At 44.5% G+C, this 20,798-nt stretch overlaps 1 protein-coding gene across 1 annotated transcript; it reads left to right on the top strand.

Annotated features, from left to right (window-relative positions):
• Positions 1-14,783: 14,783 nt before the first annotated feature.
• Positions 14,784-20,718, top strand: LOC146194599 (uncharacterized). The gene is made up of 4 exons (XM_084596594.1): positions 14,784-14,884; positions 18,055-18,253; positions 20,458-20,532; positions 20,594-20,718. The coding sequence occupies exons 2-4, from the start codon at positions 18,058-18,060 to the stop codon at positions 20,716-20,718; spliced, it is 396 nt and encodes a 131-aa protein (XP_084452720.1). The 5' UTR covers positions 14,784-14,884; positions 18,055-18,057.
• Positions 20,719-20,798: the final 80 nt, after the last annotated feature.

Genomic DNA, 20,798 nt, shown 5'->3' with positions numbered 1-20,798 from the left:
CGCCGTCGTGATGACTGGTGCCGACGTAGTGCTGGATCTGCAGTACCTCGGCGGGTGCACATACTTGGTGTGTATGCGATAACAGACGCACGCCACTAGGCCACTTACGTCCGGGGTCATCAATTAACTTCTGAACTCCACGTTTCCCTGTCGATTTAGTAGGCCCGGCCGTGGTGTTCGGGACTTTTACCGGTTGACAACTTTCGTGCCTGGTGATGTTCTGGCCGCGGCGTTGACCCCTACAGCAAAGGACGAGGCATCGAGCACGTGACATTCTGAGCCAAACCAAAGAAGGTCACAGGCACTAGTGTGGCGCGCCTCAAAATTCAGAATTTTGGCGCAACTATATGTCTATCCAAGGCTGCAAGGTTCATGCTCGAAAAGAGGGGATGCAGCGAGTGTGTCGTCAATGTAGCTGGTGGTGCAATAAGGTGGCGGTCTGCAAAACATTGTAATGGGCACTATAGACCACTAAAGTGCAATGAAGGGAATGCCTTTATTTGAAATGCCTCTGATTCCTGCTTTACTGCAAAAGCTTCTGAATGCTGAGTGGTGCGGCGTTCAAGGAAGAGCCAAATGAAATGCGCAGTACGGACGCTTGGACCGGACGCCTGGCGGTGTATTACCAAACCATATCCCGTAGTCGCACTCGAGCAGATGACGGTCTGGCATATGATTCCGTTCTCTCGATGGTAGGTTTCTCTCAACAGCGTCACATGCCCACAAATAGCGGAAATATTGTTAAAAGGGATAAGAGCGCATTTAAATCCAGCCGTTCGTGTCACTTCTGGGGCCATTGTTCTCTTTAATTATCTTATATAATAATGCATAGCAGGATTTCTACTGCATAAAGAAGAGCTTCGTGGGCTGGAATACGCTGATGATTTTGCTGTTTCCTTCTCTAATTACTAAAGCGCATCGGAGTTGGTTAGAAAGGTTAAAGATTCCTGTGAAGCAAGTGAAAGGCAGTCAATTGGGGAAAGTGCTTGGGACTTTGGCACGGAGGATGGTTTCGGACCCCGGCTATCTTCGCCAATATGACGCACACAACAACTCCATCTAAGTACTTACTTTCTTCTCTTGAATTTTACCCTGACAGTGAACCTTATTGGCGAAGTAAGGTTGCAGAAGTAAGCCTGAGAAAAACAACAGGAGTAGGTGGATTGGACCTTTCATTGTTTGGACGTGCCACAGTTTGCAATCTTTCCTTGGTCAGCAAGCTGTGGTACGTGATGCAAGCGCTACAGTGTTTCCGTCTAAATGTGCAAAAGTTGCAGAGGGAGTTTGCCGTGTTTGAATGGCGTACCTTTTGGGAAAGCACCAGTCGAATCGACCTGTTTCGGAGGGTGCGCACTGATGGCCTTCGTTTGTCATTTATTTGCTCGACAGTTCACCTTTTTATGTCGTTAGGGATACTAAGGACGTTTTGCGTACTGTTATTCAGTTGGAACTGGGGAGAGGTTTGCCTGCAGTTGGCGCTACATCACACAGTATTCAAAAAACTATTCAGGGGTAATTGAAAACAATAGATCAAGCTTGTAATATTCGTTATACATGATTTGCATCGCAGTTTCTTTGTCATGCGACGCAGAAGAAACTAGGCAGAGATTTATTTATGTAGCTCATTGTTTTCTCCACATTGTATAGCACCATGTACAGTGCAGGCCCTGTCAAGATGTGCTTAAAAGATTTGAAAAATGGGCATTGCTTCTGCAGCAAAAACTTTCGTTTTTCGACTGCACAGCCGGACTTTGACATTTAAAGCGTGGTTGCAAGAGAAATAAATTTTAGTCCCATCACGAGTCCGCTGTTTGTTACGTAAAGTAGATGAAACTTTACAGCATGATTTCTTGGACTTTGGGAGTCAGTTTTCGTCTTAGAAGTCCTTCAAAGGACTCTGAAAAAGTATTTTTCACTCAATCCTCAAGGAATTATGTATCTCCCAATTGAAAACTAGAACGGTATTCCATATGATCTGCTAATACCGTTGGGCCTGCATAGTATACGGAGAAGCAGGATGGCACTGATTCATGTTAATCTTGATGAACGGCCAATTATAGAATACTTTAAGGAAATTTGTGTTGCAAGATATTGTGAAGTTGTGTTTACACTGCGGTGAGCCGGACGACACGTATCGTCTGTGCCCGTATTGAAAACACGCTCTTTCAGGATTCATCCGCCGAGATCCAAGAGTACCTTAGAAGTCCTTCGTCGCTGGTGTAAGCTCCACATCAATCTCGCTTGCCCTCACCAGATCGCCAAGTTTCCCCTCCTCGCAGGTCTCGCAGTCAGAGCTTGCCCCTTTTCCTCGTCGGAAAAACTGCGTACGGCGAAGCCTGGCGGTGGCGTTGCCGAAGTTGGCCAAAAAAGAGAGCCTCGCGTTCGGTGAGGCTTGTGCTGATTATTCAAAATTTAGGGGAGAATTTCGCTGCTGACTGTGAGACTGTGAACTCGTGGGATGGCCCAGAATACGAATCGCGGGAGGTCACCCGGTATACCATAAAAAAAAGCTCTTCCCGCATCGAAATTTTTGGTGAGACTTTCCTTGCGGAATTAGTGGTTTTAGAGCATTGCTCGGAAGCTTTTATTTTGGGAATGAACTTTCTTCGCGAGATGGCGCAGTGATCGATGAGGGTCAGAACAAATTCACACTCTGTACACGTTCTGTATCACCGAGGGCTCGTACAGCAAACCAAGCTGTGCTTCGAGCACACTCCGAAAATGTAAATTTGCAGCGAATGTCGACAGTCTTTCTGCCTCTTCGAGCCATGTCATCTGCTTGGGGCGAGCTATCATAGAAGGAAGTGCTGAAGTGCTGCCTACGAGGGTGATCAGCATTGTGAGAGTGATAGGAAATGTTAACGAAGGGCAAATCAACGTCATCATTACCAACGTTAGGAACGAGCTGAAACACCCGACGAAATGGGCAGGTACAACTCATATGGAAGAAATTACTGACGTTCACGAGGCTGTTGCGTTTCCCGAGCAAGACATACCCGGGCCAGAAGAAAAATAGACCTTACAACGAAATGTATATAAAAGTTGTAGTCTGAGACGCATGATTTTTTTTTAACTTTTATATCGCTAGAATGAGAGTTTCACCATGACACCCAGTGTTCACCAGACACCCGCAACAAAACACACAGAATTATTATCGATGGCACAGCACATCCCATTCAGCCAAACTTGAACCGCAGAGTGCTCCGTTCCACACAGTCGGAAAGGATTTTCTTGCCACCTTTCCTACGTCCCAGTCCGTTCGGTAACAAATACATCATCATAGCGACAGACTACCTTACGCGCTATGTGGAGTGCCGCGCAGATCCGTCTGCTACGGCTGCGGGGGCAGCAAAATTTTCATCGAGTGTATTCCCTTCAGGCATGGCGCACCGGCACTTTTAGTCGCTATCCAGGGTACCGCATTTCCGGCACAACTTCTACAAAGGATCCTGCGTCTAAGCGGTTCCAGCCACTGCAGCACTGCTGCGTTTTATCCGCAAACAAATGGCACGGCCACTCAGTGGAGGCGCACTTGGATGCGGCCCGTCACGTCACCCAAAATAGCCGTATTGTGCCTAGTTCTCATCGGCACCGCTTCCTGACGCTTCCGGGCGGAGTGCTGTGAGCAGCAGCCGTAGCTGGGGTTTCGTTTAGGCGTCCGCGCTTTATCATTTTGAGATTTATAAGCGGCGTTTTCACAGATTATGGCGATGCCACGTGCAAATTTGCTATTTATAAGGTGATAGCGGCGTGTGCTATCACTGCACTTTTCCAAGTCAGACGTGTACTTCGGTCCCAACGAGAATCGAAGCAGCAGTACACTTCGCCGAGTACGCACTCATTTAGTTACGGGAGTTTCAGCCACAGTAATAACGTATTACATATTACACTCTTGAGCGTGGGACAACTTTTCGGGCCATTTATTTGGCATGCGCAGTTTTAAAACTTACATTTCAGGACGTAGCGTCCAGCATTACTGTTCATTGTGTTTTCGCTGGGAATAATTTTCAAGTGGTTACCATGACCTAAATATACTAGCTCATACAAACGGTTGCAAAATAAACAACACAAGACAGCCAGTTCGGCTAGAAGCCCGCAGACTCAGGCATTATTGTTTTCGTTGAAGGCACGTGATGCACAGAAGACACTCAAGTCTATTTTACAAAGCGAGAACTTTCATCGAAAGAGGTTTATGTTCAAGCGTAATTTTGTCCGCTGTTAGATTGACGTTGCCAGCACAGCTGGCCAGCAGTGGTCGCATTGCTTTGGTAGAAATGTTTTGTAGATGTCCTTGGTGTGACTGCGGTCGTCTCTTTCGCAAATAAACTACGGGCATTGCACAAAATAATGAAGAACGGATGAAACCAGCATGTTGCATAGGTTAACATTTCTTTTCACCTTTCGTACTTCATCACCTTGCTAACAAATGGGCATATAAGCTTGGACAAGGCAACTACCTTCATTTTCGGATACCTTTGCCGTGCGTCATAAAGATTCTTGATAAGTCCATAAATTGCTTCAGTTGACTGCTAGCTGCAACAGAGTTTTGCAGGAATCACAGGATACATGAAAACGAGTACAAATTGCTATTAAAAGGATCTGGACTAATACAATAAAATTATTGGCAGTGTTATTAGCGCTCGACTATATTTAGACTTTGGTTATATACATAAATAAAACAAGTACAGGCACTGAAAACAACAGACAAAACTAGTTTCATGCATTTTGTAAAAACATTCATACCTTCTCTTCTCATGCGCGTGCAAGGTAACCAGCCAAGTATGCAACCGAGGCTAATTCTATGCCAGCTGCTGGTTGCCACCACTAATGAACGAACCCAAGCTGACTCGAAAACTCTCTCGCAGTAGACTTGATTGCAGCGAGCAGGGTACGACGTTCGTAATCTTGGATGTCTAGATTTATAGCTGCCGTTGCCACAGAGTTTGTAGGTGCATTTGCAGATTTTGAAGCTTATAGGGCGCCAACCTACACAAAGCACGACAAAAAGTGTATTATTTCCGCTGAGATATTTTTCCGGTAATAGGACCTTCGGTACTTTCTCTTATGTGAAAACTGCAGCTCGTTCATCACCTCTGTCGTTCCGGCCATTGAACTGCATCACGCGGCTAAAAAGCGATTCTGCAGCATCGCTGTTGAGGGCCTACGTTAGGACGTATCGGAAGCTAAAATTAATAGATTCGGGTAAGGTATATGCACTAGTAAGGCACAAAGATGAATTGTTGTACAGATACATACTTTATTTGATCAAAGAGGCATTCAATTAGCGCCACTGCTGATGTGAATGTCATGATTGCTGCTTCGTACGTTTTCTTGGTTATCATTTGTTTCGACGCGTCTCCGCGGACCTGAATGTCTCGATATACCAAAGTCCGCCTGTAACCAAGAGAGTCGTTCGTCATTTGACAGATACAGTGACTAATTTGGTATCTCCATCGCGTTCGCTGCCTACCCCTTCTCCGTTGACCCTCAGCCTTTCCCAGCATCAAATCTTTCTCCAGCGACTCCTCTCTTCTCATCAGATGGCCAAAGTAGCTGAGCTTTAACTTTAAATGCGATGTTGTTCAATGCATATACCATTTTAAAACCATTCTCATAAAAGGGATCGTGACAGAACTGTTTTGAAACTCACATGCTTCAGGATGGCACTGCGGGTTGTCCAGGAGGAACTCAAGTGTATAGTTATCACAGGTGGGGAAAGTATATCTGTTGTCCTGCGCTCCTTCATTTTTCCAAGGTTGTTTGGCTCAACATGAGCCTGCTTGAGGAACTTAACAGTATTTTATTTTAAAATAGCGCTTGAACAAGGACAAATAGAAAGACAAACACACATCCTATCTGTGCGTATCCTAGATCTGTTTTAAAATAATAATGAACCAACTCGGCCAACAAGCCACTTTGCACATCCTGAACGTAAGAGATTTAACTAGCAGTTGGGATTAATTTTAAAAATATCCTTCAAGTAAAATCCACCTCGAATGGCGTGTCCCTCATTTACCATTTCTCTTTCCAGGAAGTTGGTACGGATATTTTTGTCATGTGGTTTTGGTCGAACGCCAAAAAAGGGGTTACTTTCTCTGACAGTGTACTCTTAAAGGCTCTTGAACAGGACGAAGTTGATTTAGGAGGTTGTCCGTAACAATTCTGGCGATGCAAAACCCCATATTTTAGACTGACTATATGACTTCCATGGTCATTGAATAAAACCTGTCATTGTTGAGACATTGGGTGAACAAATAACCACTCTGTATCATGTAAGATGTTGACAAGCCTCTTAAAACCAAATAGAGCGGGCTGTTTGTCACCTCAGAGATGGTTTTGAGAACTCTGCAAAAGCCCATGTCTATGAAACCGAAAACCTTGTCGACGTGCTGGTAATTCATGACTTTTTGAGCTATAGCTGTTTCATCAAGGATTATTGTACACTACGTATCTTGCGACACACTCAGGTTTACCTACTCCACACGAAGACGTTCTTTGATCAGGGCTCTTACTCCAACTTCTGGTGACTTATCAACATACTTGCTCAGTGTGGCACCACACGGCAGCTTAAAAAGACCTCTTCATCAGACGTTCTCATAGCGTTTGCTTGAGCAAACTTTCCAAAGTATACACTCTCTCAGAACAAGCTCACTGGGCCGAGTGTGTTGACTGAAACAGTTGACAACGAAATTTGTTTATGAAAAGAGCGGTTTTGTCCTCTACTTTGGCTGATTTTAGCTCCTTCAGGAAGTCTTGAACCGCCATGTTGTCTTCACAACCTTGCAAGCGCTATTTTAGTTTGTTGTGCTTGGTATAAACTTTATTCGGTGCTTTTTCTTGACGAGTGACTCGATGTCAGCCTGTTTTCGGCCTTCTTTGCATCGTTCATCACGCTCACGAGGTAAAACGCAGTCTGACAAGCCTCAGTCAGTTCAGTCGTTCATTCGTGTCCGACTCTTCGTGACCCTATGGACCATATCACGCCACGCTTTCCGGTTTCTCGCTATCTTCCTAACATCGCATAACTTCATCTGCTTTGCCTCGAGGATGCCATCTAACCATCGCGTTCGCTGCTTACCGCTTCTCTGGTGACCCTCAATCTTTCCCAGCATAAAATCATTCTCCAGCGACTCCTCTCGTCTCATCAAATGACCTAAGTAGCTGAGCTTTAACTTTAAAATTTGACCCTCCAATGAACAGTCAGGGTTTATGGTCGACAATATCGACTGATTTGATGACCTGGCCGTCCAAGGAACTCTCAAGAGTCTCCGCCAGCACCAATATTCAATCGCGTCAATTCTTCGGCGGTCAGCCTTCTTCACAGTCGAACTCTCGCATCCATACACCAAAACTGGAAAGACCATAGCACGAGTTATACGGGTCTTAGTTGGCAGAGTAATGTCTCTGCTCTTTACGGGGAAGTCAAGGTTAGCCATGGCTCTATTTCCGAAAAGCAGGCGTCTCCTAATTTCATGGCTGCAGTCTCCTCCAGGGTAATCTTGGAGCCCAAAAAGAGAAAATCTGCCACAGCTTCCACGTCTTGTCCCTTGATGCTCCAGGACTTGATAGGGCAATACGCCATGATATTTCTCTTTTTAATGTTCAGTTTAAGCCCAAACTTCTTACTGTCTTCTTGTACGCGCATCAGAAGTCGCTCGAGTTCCACTTCACTTTCTGTCATTAAAGTGGTATCATCCGCATATCTAAGGTTGTTGATACGTTTCCCAGCAATCTTAACTTCAGCTCGAGACTCGTCCAGACCGGCCTTCCTCATGATGCACTCAGCATATAGATTAAACGGGCAGGGCGACAGTATGCAGCCTTGTCTCACTCCCTTCTCAATCGGAAACCAATCAGTAAGACCATGCCCAGTTCTGACTGTGGCCTCTTGCCCTTCATGCAGGTTCCTGAGGAGACAGATGAGGTGAATTGGAACTCCCATCTCTTGGAGAGCTTGCCACTATCTGCTGTGATCTACGCAGTCAAACGCTTTCGCATAATCAATAAAGCAGAAGTAGATGGGTTTCTGGAACTATCTTGCTTTTTCCATGATCCAGCGAAGGTTGGCAATCTGGTCTCTTGTTCCTCTGCCCTTGCGAAACCCAGCTTGCACATCCGGAAGCTCCCGATCCACATACTGCTGCAGCCTACCTTGGAGGATTTTCAACATCGCTTTGCTAACATGCGAAATAAGCGCAGTCGTGCGGTAGTTGGAACAATCTTTGGCACTGCCTTTCTTAGAAATGGGGATGTAAACCGACCTCCTCCAATCCTGTGGCCACTGCAGAGTTGTCCAAACTTGCTGACGTAATGTAAACAGAACGTTAACAGCATCGTTATGGTTGAGGGTTTGAAGCAACTCAGCTGGAATGCCATCAATTTCGCTAGCTTTGTTCTTAGCAAGGTTGGCTAAGGCCCATTAAACTTAACTCTTCATGATGCCCGGCTCGAGATCAGTAATCACAACCGTCTTCTGTCACATCCTGGTCCTTCTTGTACAGTTCTTCTGTGTATTCCTGCCACCTCTTGTTTATATTTGAGGCTTCAGTGAGGTCCCTGCCTCGTTTGTTCTTTATCACGCCCAGCTTAGCACAGAAGCTTCCTTTGATATATTTGATTGTCTTATACAGAGCTCTTGTGTTCCTCAATTGGCTGTTGTCCTCAACTGCTTCGCACTGTATGTTCAGGAAGGCATTCTTACCTCTTCTTGCTATTATCTGAAAATCCACATTGAGAACCTTGTATCTTTCTCTTTCCGCCATAACTTTTGCCCTCCTCCTTTCCTCAGCTATTTCCAAAGCCTCTTCAGATAACCAGTTTGCTTTCTTGCATTTCTTTTGCTTTGGAGCTACCTGAGTATCAACTTCTTGTATTATACCACCAACATCAGTCCACATCTCTTCAGGCTCTCTGTCATCTAGATCTAATTCTTGAAATCGATTCCTCACTTCCACAGCATATTCTGATAGAATTTGATCCAGATCATACCTGAAAGGCCTTCTAGTTTTCTTCGTTCTCCTCAATCGAAGCTTAAATTTGGCAGCAAGAAGCTGATGATCAGTGCTACAATCAACCGCAGGCCTTGTTTTACTGCTTGTATAGCGCTTCTCCCTCTCTGCCGGCAAACAATATAATCAATCTGATTCCTGTACAGACCTTCCGGTGAATTCCATGTGTACAGGCGCCTCTTGAGCTGTTGAAAATGAGTATTCGCTATGGTCAGGTTGTTTTCTTGACAAAACTCTACTAGCCTCTGCCCAGCTTCATTTTGTTCACCAAGACCGAGCTTGCCTGTAATGCCGGATATTTATTCACTCCCCAACTTAGCATTCCAGTTTCCTATGAGAAAAAGGACGTCTGATGATGGAGTGCGGTCTAAAAGGCAATGCAGGTTAGCATAAAATCTCTCAACGTCAGCTTCTTCAGCAGTAGTGGTTGGTGCATAGACTTGGATAACTGTTATGTTGAAAGGGTGACCTTGGATCCGAAGTGAAATCATTCGGTCGTTTTTGGGGTTGTAACCTATCACCGCTTTGCCCATTCTTCTGTTTACTATGAGAGCGACCCCATTCCTTCTCCTGAATTCGTGGCCACAATAAAAGACATAATAGTCGCCGGAATTATATTCTCCCATTCCGGTCCACTTGAGCTCGCTGATACCCCAGGATATCAATGTTCAATCTGTCCATTTCTCACTTGAGGACATCCTGTTTACCTTGCGTCATAATATTACATTTCATGTTGAACATTGTGCTTTCCGGTCGCTTCCCGACACATCCACAACTGAGCGTCCTTTTGGCTTTAGTCCAGCCACTTCATTCTTCCTGGAGCTACTGGGAATCGCCCTTTGTTCATCCCTACTATCATGTGGGACGCCTTTCAACCCGGGGGGCTCATCTTCCGGCGCCATATGATTAATGCTATTGTGACTGGTCATAGGGTTTTCTTGGCAGGAAATACTGGATTGGGTTGCCATTACCTTCTCCGGTGAATCACATTTTGTCAGAACTCTCTGCCGTGGCCTGTCTATCTTGGGTGACCCTACACAGCAGAGCCCACGACTTCATCGAGTTTCGCAAGCCCCTCCGCCACGACAAGGCAGTGGTCCATGAAGGGGCCGACAAGCCTCAGCAACCAGCAAAACACTTTGGCCACAGATGTTCAACGTAGACCGGCATGCATATTCCATCAACGCGCTACTTTTGATGCTCATTTGCGTTTTACTGCACGAGCAACAGCGTGGTAGCAATCCGAATGGCGATATCCACTCTCATTTGGATACTCCTCGCAGCGGTCGCACTCAGCTAAATTTCTCCGAACTGTACCATCAGCAGAGTGGCGAACACGAAGTCTCATTTTTTACGAACATGCTGGTTGCATATAATGTAGGTAGTTAGAGAACACGGAGGGGACGGCTGATGGAAGCAGGATCTTCAGTTTTGTATTCTTCCTGTAGTCATCTCTGAAGTCCAGTGAACATACCATTGACTTGTCACTCGGCTTCCACCGGCATCCTCCAGTCGCGCCCTCCCGAGAAAGGTTTTTTCAGCCATGCTGCCCGACGTTGTGAATCGCACGAGAATTCATGGTAACCAATCTTCGGATCTTGTGTGTGGTGCACAGCGGCACGCAGCAGTTACGTGGCATGGCGCCGCTTGCGCCTAGGACGCTGTTGACACGAGCACCGTTGACACTCACGCAGAACTAGCAGAACCACGCAGTCGTGCTGAGCAGTCAAAACGAAAACACGCGCCGACACACCCAGCGCATTTCTTCCGCGTCGTTTGATCGTCGGTGCCGGTGGCGCCTCGTCACGGAATGGTGGCGCCCCGCGGAGAATGACGGCACAGACTAACTTCTTCGAATACTCGCTTCCCCAGCCATTGAGACTCAACGCGACGGGTAGCACCAAGTGCGCCTCCATTGAGCGGCCTTGCCAATGGGCTCACGGAGAGGCAACATATGCTCGATATGATCGCCTTGTAGAGTCTTAGTCAAAAGGTTTGAAGCCAACGGATTTTAGTGTGAGAAACAAAATGGAGGCGGCACGTCAACAATAAAGGCCAAATGGTATTTAAAATGCTGGGAGGTGATTTCTTATCACACGAAGAAATTGTCGCATATAATGTCGTGGTCTTTTAGTTATTAATGGCTAGGTGATGGCTTCATTTTTGTGAAAATCTTTCACGTCTTTTGACCAAGGCAGTGCGTATACGCTGACCGTCGGAATTTTTACGTTCGCTTATACTACTGCTGTTTAGGAGACAATACCTATGTCACCGCTCCAGCTGCTCCATGGGAGAAAGGTCTCTACAATGCTCGATGCTACGCTGCCGCACGAGTCGCCTACGGCTGCGCCGATGACGCTCGACTAGTAGCGAGCGTGCGGAGGAGAATCTACAGCTGGCACGACTCCACATACAGTGCAAACAACGTACTGAAGCTCATCATTACAACCTCAGGAGACGTGACGTTGATTTGATAAGATGATAAGGTATGGGCTTGGGCGAAGGGTGGCCGTCGATGCTTGTCGGAAAATCTTATGCAGCGCTACTTTTGACCGTACACGGTTATTTGTCACACCAGTGACTTCAACTACGAGGTGCTTCCCAGCGGAAGTCGGCAATCATTACGCCTTTTCTCACATCCTAAAGGTAGGCGTGCAGTCCGGCTTAAGCCGTATTTAGTCCAGGTTACTCATGAGCTACATTTTCTCTCAATAGTTGACTTCTAGCTTTCAGTGCCAACTTTCTTGACTGTCTTAAGGATATTATTGCAGATTCTCGGTGCGCAATCATGTGACGCACGGTGACGTAGCCTATATGTAACATACGCGTATTTCCTGGAGTTATGTATTCATCGAGAGAGGTACGCTGCTCAGTAGAAAAGCGCCATGCGGGGTAAGGAAGGGTGAGAACCGAATCTGCGCTTTCGCAATCTTTTGCTTTAATTTTTTTATTCCGGCGGCTTGGCGGGGTGACTGGTATCTAAAGCGAAGCAGGAACTTGTAGACGTAAGTCTGCTTCTTCGTAACGCGCTACAAGGATTGTGCATCGGCTTTATTCGTTGTAATGAAAACTCCTCGTTACTTTCCTCATTGTAATGTACGTATGCAGGACCACAAATATATTGAGTGCCTGCGCAAGAGTTATTTGCACGAACGCGAGCCCAGAGACATGCAGTTTTGTAGTGACGAAAAGCCTCCTGTAGGCTACTGCTCATGAAGGGGGAACAGGTATACAATTAGTCGGCCGCGTTTATGCTGTAGGCTGAAGAAAGTGAAACGCTGCGTAGTCCTCTTATGTTATTGGGTAGCGTAGTTAGAAAAAGTAAGAAAATATGAAGGCCCCGTTAGTAATAACAGGAAGGCGCTACACAAACAAATGTCAATTGCTAGTCTCATTCCCTTCAGCAAAGGTAAGACACTTTAATACACTCTCCCCTGCAAAAGAGTTACAATAGAAGATGAAAGACGACTGAACCATGGAAACAGTTATAGGCGATAGCGTTAAGGACTTGTGCATCCTAAAAGCCGTCGTCTTAAGAAGGAATTTAGAGTCGCAACACAGCAACATTGCGAAAAAAAAAATACGAAATTCAGTAAATTTGTCACTGTTGTCTTAACCCGTCTTCTGCATTACAGGTGGGGACGTAGTGCGTAGGGTAATAAGAGTATCTTTCTTTTTGGCATTGAAACCAAGCGTACTTGATAATAAGCTTGTTATGAGGTTATAGCGCGTGAATAAATTGCAGGTACTTGAGATGTGGCAGTGATCCCATTCATAGGTCACGGCCTTGTCGTGGCGGAGGGGCTTGCGAAAATCGATGAAGTCGTGGGCTCTGCTGTGTAGGGTCACCCAAGATAGACAGGCCACGGCAGAGAGTTCCGACACAATGTGATTCACTGGAGAAGGTAATAGCAACCCACTCCAGAATTTCTTGCCAAGAAAACCCTATGGCCAGTCACAATAGCATTAATGATATGGCGCCAGAAGATGAGGCCCCCAGGTTGGAAAGCGTCCCACACGTTACTGGGGATGAACAAAGGGCGATTCCTAGTAGCTCCAGGACGAATGAAGCGGCTCGGATGAAGCCAAAAGGAAGCCCAGTTGTGGATGTGTCGGGAAGCGACCGGAAAGTCCGATGTTGCAAGGAGATATATCACATAGCAACATGGAATGTACGATCTATGACGCAAGTAAATGGACAGATTGAACATTGATATCTAGGGTATCAGCGAGCTCAAGTGGACCGGAGTGGGAGAATTGAATTCCGGCGACCATTGTGTCTTTTATTGTGGGCACGAATCCAGGAGAAGGAATGGGGTCGCTCTCATAGTAAACAGAAGAATGAGCAAAGCAGTGCTAGGGTATAACCAAAAAAACGACCAAATGATTTCACTCCGGATCCAAGGTCCCCCTTTCAACATAACAGTTATCCAAGTCTATGCACCACCCACTCATGGTGAAGAAGCTGACGTTGAGAGATTTTATGCTGACATGCCTTTTAGAACGCACTCCATCATCAGACGTCCTTTTTCTCACAGGAGATTGGAATCCTAAGGTGGGGAGTGAAGAAATGTCCGGAATAATAGGCACGTTCGGTCGTCGTGAGCCAAATGAGGCTGGGCAGAGACAAGCAGAATTTTGTCAAGAAACAACATGATCATAGCGAATACTCATTTTCACCAGCACAACCCACGAAACACAAAACGTCTTAATGACATCTTGACACAGCTCCAAACGTCCACCAATGTCTTGTGCTAGATGAATATGTTGTAAAAACGTCTCCGGGAAGAAGTTTATTAAGAAACGTTTAAACGACGTCTCCAACAAGAAGTCAGTTCAGAAACGTTGAAGGGACATTTCGAGCAAGATGCATGCTCATAAATATATATATTTCAGTATAATGATAGTCAGAACGAGGTGTAGAAAATCCCATTGCATGTTCACGTACCATACCTCAACACCGGCATTAGAGAGCTATTTAACGCGCGGAATGAACGCGATCACGACAAGCATTATTTAGTAACCTTTAAAATTGCTGTCATTGTTTTGAACATGCAGGTACATACGTATACTCGTGCGCTTAATTCTGTGCGAAGGGGTGATATACCGAGCACGATTGACATCCGTCCGACTGTACAATGCATGCTTGCTATGCTCCTTTCTTCCGATGCCTCTTTCATCTCACAGTTGTTCAAAGCGGGGTGGAATTAAGCTACGCGAACGCAAGGCAACGACTACTGAAAGTAATGTTCCCACGCGCTCGCGATCCAACAATTAAGCCCAATATCCGTCACTTCGTGCTCGCAATTCCGCTCCACAGTAAATGATTAACGAGATGCTTTTAACTCACATCTAACGACGCGTTTTCGAAGTTAAATCTTCACCAAGCTTGTATACTGCATCAATGCAAAAGTTCGTATGCCTCTATTCAGCATAAATGCCAAAAGTTGAAACTATAAACGCCTAGCAGCATCATAAACAAAGCAGCAACTTGGCAGCCATGTTGGCAGCATACTGTGCCTTGACTTGGCTGCATATGGCTGCCTAAGTCGAGTATCTTTTTCTAAATCCTCCTCACACAAAGTTTGAAAATAAAATGCCTATCTACAATTGTTTTAATTAAAACCAACTATTCGAAAGTTTTTTTGAAGTTTAATTTGTTAACAATTGTTTTTTAGCAATTTTGTCACTTGCCAGTTTACCGGTTTACCCGCATAGCGGTGTTGCTATCGCGTTGTTGGATTTGGCGCCTTTTGTATGCCTTTTGTTCTGGTTGTCTGGCTGGCTAGCCTCGCTTTGGCAACACCTGCTGCTGTCGTCTGAAAACGGCGAAAACGGGAAGTGTAGTGCCGTATGGGAACCGTCATCCTGCAAAAGTAAGTGCTGTTATACTTGACTTGCTTTTGTGAGGCCGTGAAAATACGGCGATGGAAAGAAAGAAGAAAGCCCTACGCACCCTGTCACGCCGGCAAAAGCACCGACGACTAGATGCAGCTGTAGAGCCACTAATGCGCAGCATAGAAGGAGAGAGTGCTCTACAAAACGAACCGTGTTTCAGTGCATCAACTGAACAAAGCCTGGTAGGTTGTGGCCGACCCTCAGCGAGTGACATCGGCCGTGCAGCGTCAACTGAACAATGTGTAGTTGATATTCGCGACTGCGAACCTTCAACTAGTGGCTTCGGCCATACTGGCGCAGAAAGCACCTCTCGTGGTTCTTTTGAGAGCACATCAAGTGAGCAGAACATTGGTGTTGATTTTATTTCCGCGGTGGGTGATGTCGGCGAGCATAATATGGAAGACATAGGTTCCACAATTATGCCTTCATTCTCAGCTACTCATGAATCGGAGCTAGCAATTGGTGACTACAGCGAACGAAGTGTTAGTGACCCTAGCTCTGAGAGCTCGGGTGGTTGTTTAGATGATCTGCTCCAAATAGCCCAGAAACTAGCGAACTGGGCGTGCGAGGAAAACGTTTCACTAAAGGCGCTTTCTTTGCTGCTCAAGTTGTTGAAGACGCACACGTGCTTCGCAGAGCTGCCTTCCGATGCACGAACTCTGCTTAAAACGCCGCGTTCTGCTGAGATAAAAAGTTGTGCTGGGGGATCGTACGTCCACTTCGAAATCGCGGAGAGCTTGAAAAGCATCTTGGGTAAATTGCCTGACAGAGCATTACTCCCGCAGAGCATCGGACTAATGTTTTTTATTGATGGCCTTCCACTCGCTAAAAGCTCCCAAAGTCAGTTTTGGCCGATCCTTGCCAGAGCAGATGACCTCCCAGGTACTGGTGTTTTCCTTGTAGGATGCTATCATGGCTACAAGAAACCTGCATCCTTAAATGATTACCTTGGCCCATTAGTCTCTGACTTACTAGAACTTTTGAATGAAGGCATTCAAGTTGGCGACAGGACATATTCAGTAACTATCAAGGGATTTGTGTGTGACGCCCCAGCGCGAGCTTTCATTTTAGGCACTAAGCTACACTCAGGTTATTATGGCTGTGGGAAGTGCCAGCAGAAAGGGGAGTATGTGGATGGGAGAGTAGTGTTCCCAGAGACAGAGGCGCCATTGCGTACTGACAGTGACTTTGCCCAAAAAACTCAGGAAGAACACCACGTTGCAGATACCCCTCTCTCTGCATTGCCAATTGGCTTAGTTTCACAATTTCCATTGGACTACATGCATTTGGTTTGTATTGGAGTGACAAAAAAATTGATATTAATGTGGATGCGAGGTTCATTGGCACATCGTTTGCCTTCTTCTTCAGTTGACAAAATCTCACAACAGCTGCTTGTGCTGGCAGGCACCCAGTGCGAGGAGTTTGCTGGTAAAGCACGATCCTTAAGGGATATTGACAGGTGGAAAGCAACTGAATTGCGTTGCTTTCTTCTCTACTTTGGCCTTTCAGTACTCCATGATGTGTTGCCAAGAAAGCTGTACTCTCATTTCCTAATTTTACATGTTTCAATAACTATTCTTTCATGCACTGACATGTGTCGTCAGTATTGTAACTATGCAAAAGACCTCCTTGTTTGCTTTGTTACGCAATTCAAGGCATGTATGGAAAGCAGAACCTTTCATACAATGTTCATTCATTGGTGCATTTGTGTGATGATGTTGTCAACTATGGTGCACTTGACAATTTTAGTGCATTTCCTGCCGAGGATTACATGCGTCACCTGAAGAAGTTAGTTAAACACTCTAAGAGGCCACTAGAGCAGCTTGGCAATCGCATTGCTGAACGTATGGCTACTGGAACCTTCTTTAGTGTAAAGGAGCAATCTCAGCAAGAAGTAAAATACTCTCAGACACACAGCAACGGCCCACTGGTAGAACACTGCTTTGGTCCACAGTTTCATGTTGCAACTCTGCCACACTTCACTTTGAGGACATCACTGGGCAACAACATTTGCATTGTGGCTGATTCAACTGTGGTCATGATCGTAAACTTTGCTCATGATGATCATGGGCACAAAGTGATAATTGGAAAGAAGCTGAAGGTCCTTGGTGATTTGTACACAACTCCCTGTGCATCATCCAAATTGGGAATTTTCATTGCCAGAGAAACTGACAGGCCTCTTCAGTCATGGAAGGTCACTGACATCAAAACAAAGTGTGTCCTGATACCTTTTGGAGAGTCTAAGTCTGACTATGCCATTTTTCCACTTATTCATTTAATCAGCACTTGAATGGATCCTACAAGCACTGAATGGGCAGTTGTTTACTTTGAGTGTAATTGTGCATGAAACTGCTTTACTCTTTCAGATCTTGATATGTGCCTGTGATGTAGGTGCATTTAATTTGATATTTGCCTTGTGTGCATGCGGCAGGCTGTATGTCTCCTTTATCAAAAACCTTTGTGAATGTTCACCTGTTGGCATGGTGTGAATTATGTGCTGCTGCTTTGTAGAATGCTTGATCCTGTTACCTTGTATTGCTACATGTGGCAAATTATTTGTACTGTGGTCTGCCTACTGCATTGACATGTTTTTTTTGTGTGTGTATGTGTGTGTGTGTGTCCATGTGCCTTTAAATGGCACTAGTAGGACCCCTCTCAATGCAGTGTATGTACACATGTGGAATGGTTAGATGTGAAATGTACATAAATTAACAGAAATGCTGTTCTGGTATGTGTAGGCAGTTCATTTCAGTGGTTATTATGTAAGTCTTTTATCTGTACATTTGTGATGTTGGCACACATCTAAGATATGTGCCTATGTGTTGTACATATTCTGTGGCATCTTTTTGTGTGTTCATTTATGGTTGCTGGTATACCAGACTGAAGTCGGTTGTATCTCATTTAATTGTGTTTTTGCTCAGCTTGCAAGGATATAAGGGTATCTGTGACATTTTACTTGTGACTTTTCCTCCTGTTCCTAGTGCAGTGACAGCACACAGACATATCCATGTGCTATGTGATGTTGTGATGTTAGTGCATGTTCTGCGCCAGAATTTTTAATTTCATCTCTGGGTGTGAAAAGTGCCCTTTCTTCAGGAAGCCAACTTGATTAGCAGTAATTTTGTTTGATGTATCTATCTCTTAATAGGATATGTATGCTATAGTGCATTTTGTGGAAGGAAACAGTGTTGCTGTGGTGGCATCCAACTGGCTTGTAGAAAATGGCACAAAATGCCTTTGGCCCACAACAAAAAATACTGCACTTATCCAAAAGCTCGTGAAGACACGACTGGAGCTTGACGTCAATTCTTCTGAAGTGTATGATGTCAAGGTGATCAGGAAAACAGGTACGACACAGACAGCATTGACAACTAATCTTCGTAAATTGTGACCTTCTATTGTTCTTGAATACATGAAGTTATAGCAAATGTAATGTGCCATTGGGACTATATAATTAGGACTTTCTTCCTCCTCATGGTTTTGCAGAATATTCTTGTTCTTAAGACTGATATGCTATAGTTTGATACAACTCAAGAAAAAAAAGTGGCAGGTGCCACTCAAAGGAGGCCGTTCAGCAATGACGTCTACTGGTTTTTTGAAATTGTTACGGTTAATCCTTCGATTGTCTTGTACTGAGCTCTTGTTTTCCTCCCGACTGGAGAGCAGCTTGCGTTGTGCCTGTTCCTAAAAAGGGTGACATGGCATTTGTTGCTAACTATCGTCCCATTTCACTCACTTCCACATGTTGTAAATTGGCAGAGCATATTTTAGCTAATTATATAACCAAATTTCTTGATGACAATGGTGTACTCTCTTCTGCTCAACATGGTTTTAGGAAAGGTTTATCCACTGTGACCCAACTAATATCGGTTATCCACAGCTTTGCAACAGTCCTTAACCGCTCAGGGCAGGTCGATGCCATTTTTTTAGATTTTCAAAAAGCTTTTGATGTTGTACCACATGCAAAACTAATCTATAAACTTGAACTAATTGGTCTACCTAAATTTGTAGTCACGTGGGTTTCGTCATATCTCACCAACCGTGTACAGTTTGTTAACGTTGATGGTTATCACTCAAATCCATTACCAGTTACTTCAGGCGTTCCACAAGGAAGTGTACTAGGGCCGTTGCTATTTCTCATTTATATAAATGATATCGTTACTGCCATATCTGAACCAGTCCAAATCAGGCTCTTTGCTGATGATTGCATTTTGTTCAACGAAATAAATAGCCCTAAAGATCAAATTCTCCTCAACTCTAACCTCCAGAAAATTCACACATGGTGCAGTAGTTGGGATATGCAGCTTAATGCCGCAAAATCTGTCTTTATGAAAATAACCAACAAAAAACTAGTACATTCATTTCCATACACCCTCCCATCGCATCCTCTTGTAGAAGTTACAGAATATAAATACCTTGGTGTTACCATAACTAACAATCTAAGTTGGAACAGTCATATTGCCAATACATGCTCATCCTCCTACAGAAAACTTGGCCTTCTTCGCCACAAACTTAAAAATGTCCCTGCCAAAGTAAAGCAGTTAGCATACTACAGCCTCATCAGACCCAAACTAGAGTATGCTTGTACAGTCTGGGATCCTTACACCAAGAAGAATATTGTGGCATTGGAGGCTATCCAGCGGAAAGCCGTACGCTTCATATTTTCAAAGTACCGCACATCTGACTCTCCCTCCATTTTAATGAATGAGAACTCCATCCCACAATTGCAAATACGAAGAAAAATTCAGAGACTGAAGTATCTATTTTTGCTAAAAAACAACAAACTTGCTATGAGCCCTGAACCTTACCTTACGCCCCTTACAACACGTCCAACAAGACATCATCATGCACAATGTGTAACTCCGTATCAAGCCAAAATCAATGCATTTAAGTATTCTTTTTTCCCTCGTACTGTTGAAGAATGGAACAAGCTGCCTTCTGATGTAACAATGTCCATTGAATCTATTGATAAATTGCTGGCGTACTAACCATAGTCGTGTTTCATATTGGTGTATATTTTCTTGTTAGTGTTCAACATGTCTTATCGTAATTTGCTTGTCACTTGTGTTTAGTATGTTAATTTTGATGAATTCATATTTTATTGCATTGTATTCTTTTCGCCCCTCCTGCTAGGGCCCAGTTAGGGCCTGCAGTATTTGGTAAATAAATAAATAAAATAAAATTGGCTGTTGTCCTCAACTGCTTGGCACTGTGTGTTACTGCACTCCAAGGCAGACAAAGGTCCGCCTCCTTCCCTTTCACTTCTAGCCTTTGCTGTGGAGCCATAAAAGCTGTCTATGAATATAACACCTCTAAGTGGAGCCTTGTTTAATGATTTTAGGGGCAAGACCCAGTGTTTTCTTGAGTTATATCTGACCATAGCAGTTGAACAATTTGTTAGTAAATGTATGCCATAAATTGAATTGTTGGAATTCTTTATACTTCTACAAATAGTATAAAAATATAAAATTACATTAATGAGGAAAGCGGCACATATTTGACATTGCCAAGCTTTGGCTTTATTATTTATAAGTGTCACTCTCTATTTCAGCATCGTATGATGAAGCAAGGCGAAAACTGCCAAGAGCAGAATACACTGATGATGAGAGTGCAACAACGGATCAAGGTGAGTGTGTCTTTAATTGTGCTAAAGATACCTTTGTCTAACATTTTAATGGTTTTCACAGAGAAAGGAAGAGGCAAGCGGCGGAGGATAATTTTGAAACCATACTCATCTGACGAGTCGGATCAGTCAGAAGTGGGAGCAGAGGAACTTGATGTACCAGAGGCACCACTTCAGTTGCGAAGGTAGTCAGTTGTTATGTATAATGTAATGTGGCTGATTTTTACATTTGGTATCTTTAACAGGAATGCTCTGATAAGAAAGGAGAA

Source organism: Amblyomma maculatum, chromosome 3, assembly GCF_055883805.1.
Source record: "Amblyomma maculatum isolate TAMU_Amacu chromosome 3, ASM5588380v1, whole genome shotgun sequence".
NCBI classification, from domain to species: Eukaryota; Metazoa; Arthropoda; class Arachnida; order Ixodida; family Ixodidae; genus Amblyomma; species Amblyomma maculatum.
Note: the sequence above shows the minus strand (reverse complement) of the source record. Positions and strands in the feature narration are given on the sequence as shown.

Coding starts and splice junctions, on each gene's coding strand:
- LOC146194599 (XM_084596594.1), top strand. CDS start 18,058: ATGTATGCTATAGTGCATTTTGTGGAAGGAAACAGTGTTGCTGTGGTG. Junction 18,254..20,457: donor CAAGGTGATCAGGAAAACAG/GTACGACACAGA, acceptor TCTCTATTTCAG/CATCGTATGATGAAGCAAGG. Junction 20,533..20,593: donor GAGTGCAACAACGGATCAAG/GTGAGTGTGTCT, acceptor TGGTTTTCACAG/AGAAAGGAAGAGGCAAGCGG.